Source organism: Loa loa (assembly GCF_000183805.2).
Source record: "Loa loa unplaced genomic scaffold supercont3.4840, whole genome shotgun sequence".
NCBI classification, from domain to species: Eukaryota; Metazoa; Nematoda; class Chromadorea; order Rhabditida; family Onchocercidae; genus Loa; species Loa loa.
In genome coordinates this window covers 1-677 of record NW_018113016.1, presented here as the reverse complement: position 1 = coordinate 677, position 677 = coordinate 1, and the positions used below count along the sequence as shown (strand labels likewise).

At 22.0% G+C, this 677-nt stretch overlaps 1 protein-coding gene across 1 annotated transcript; it reads right to left on the bottom strand.

Annotated features, from left to right (window-relative positions):
• Positions 1–219: 219 nt before the first annotated feature.
• LOAG_16219 (Kv4.2 voltage-gated potassium channel) lies at positions 220–447 on the bottom strand (the record flags this gene model as incomplete). Its single annotated transcript, XM_003151707.2, has 1 exon — positions 220–447. A coding segment is annotated over one exon (228 nt), but the record flags the coding sequence as incomplete, so codon positions are not given.
• Positions 448–677: the final 230 nt, after the last annotated feature.

Below are 677 nucleotides of genomic sequence, written 5' to 3'. Positions count from 1 at the left end.
TAATAATAATAATAATAATAATAATAATAATAATAATAATAATAATAATAATAATAATAATAATAATAATAATAATAATAATAATAAGTTATTACCCAAATAAAACCAAAAAACTCCTAACTTGAAAATTTTTCAAAATAAATAACATTTAACAAAAAAAAAAAGAAAGAATAAGAAGAGAGAGAGTAAGAGGGGAGAAAAAAAAACGTAAAAATTAACATGAAGTTTGCCGGTTCGATAGAAAGTAAGAATATGCCGGAAAATATCTGGATCACGATCAAAAAAATACTCCGATGTTTCTTCATCGTAAAAAAATTCTTTTTCATTTGAACCAAGTAATGTTTCCGGAAATTTCTCCAATGTATTTCGCCATGTTTCAAATCGTCGACCAGAGATATTGATTGAAATTCTTTCATCCGATACATGATCAACGGCTAAATCTTTGGCCTACAATCAAAAACGAATAATAAAATTCCGGTATATCAATATCAATATATATATATATATAATAAACAAATAATTAAAAATTTCAAAACTTAAGCATAAAATTAAGAACTATACTATAAACGGATAATTTTATCATTAAATCGATAATAAAAAAGATTTTACAAATTTTACTCATATCATTATATTATATAATTTGATGAAGAAAGAGAACGAAGAAAAAAATTTAAAAA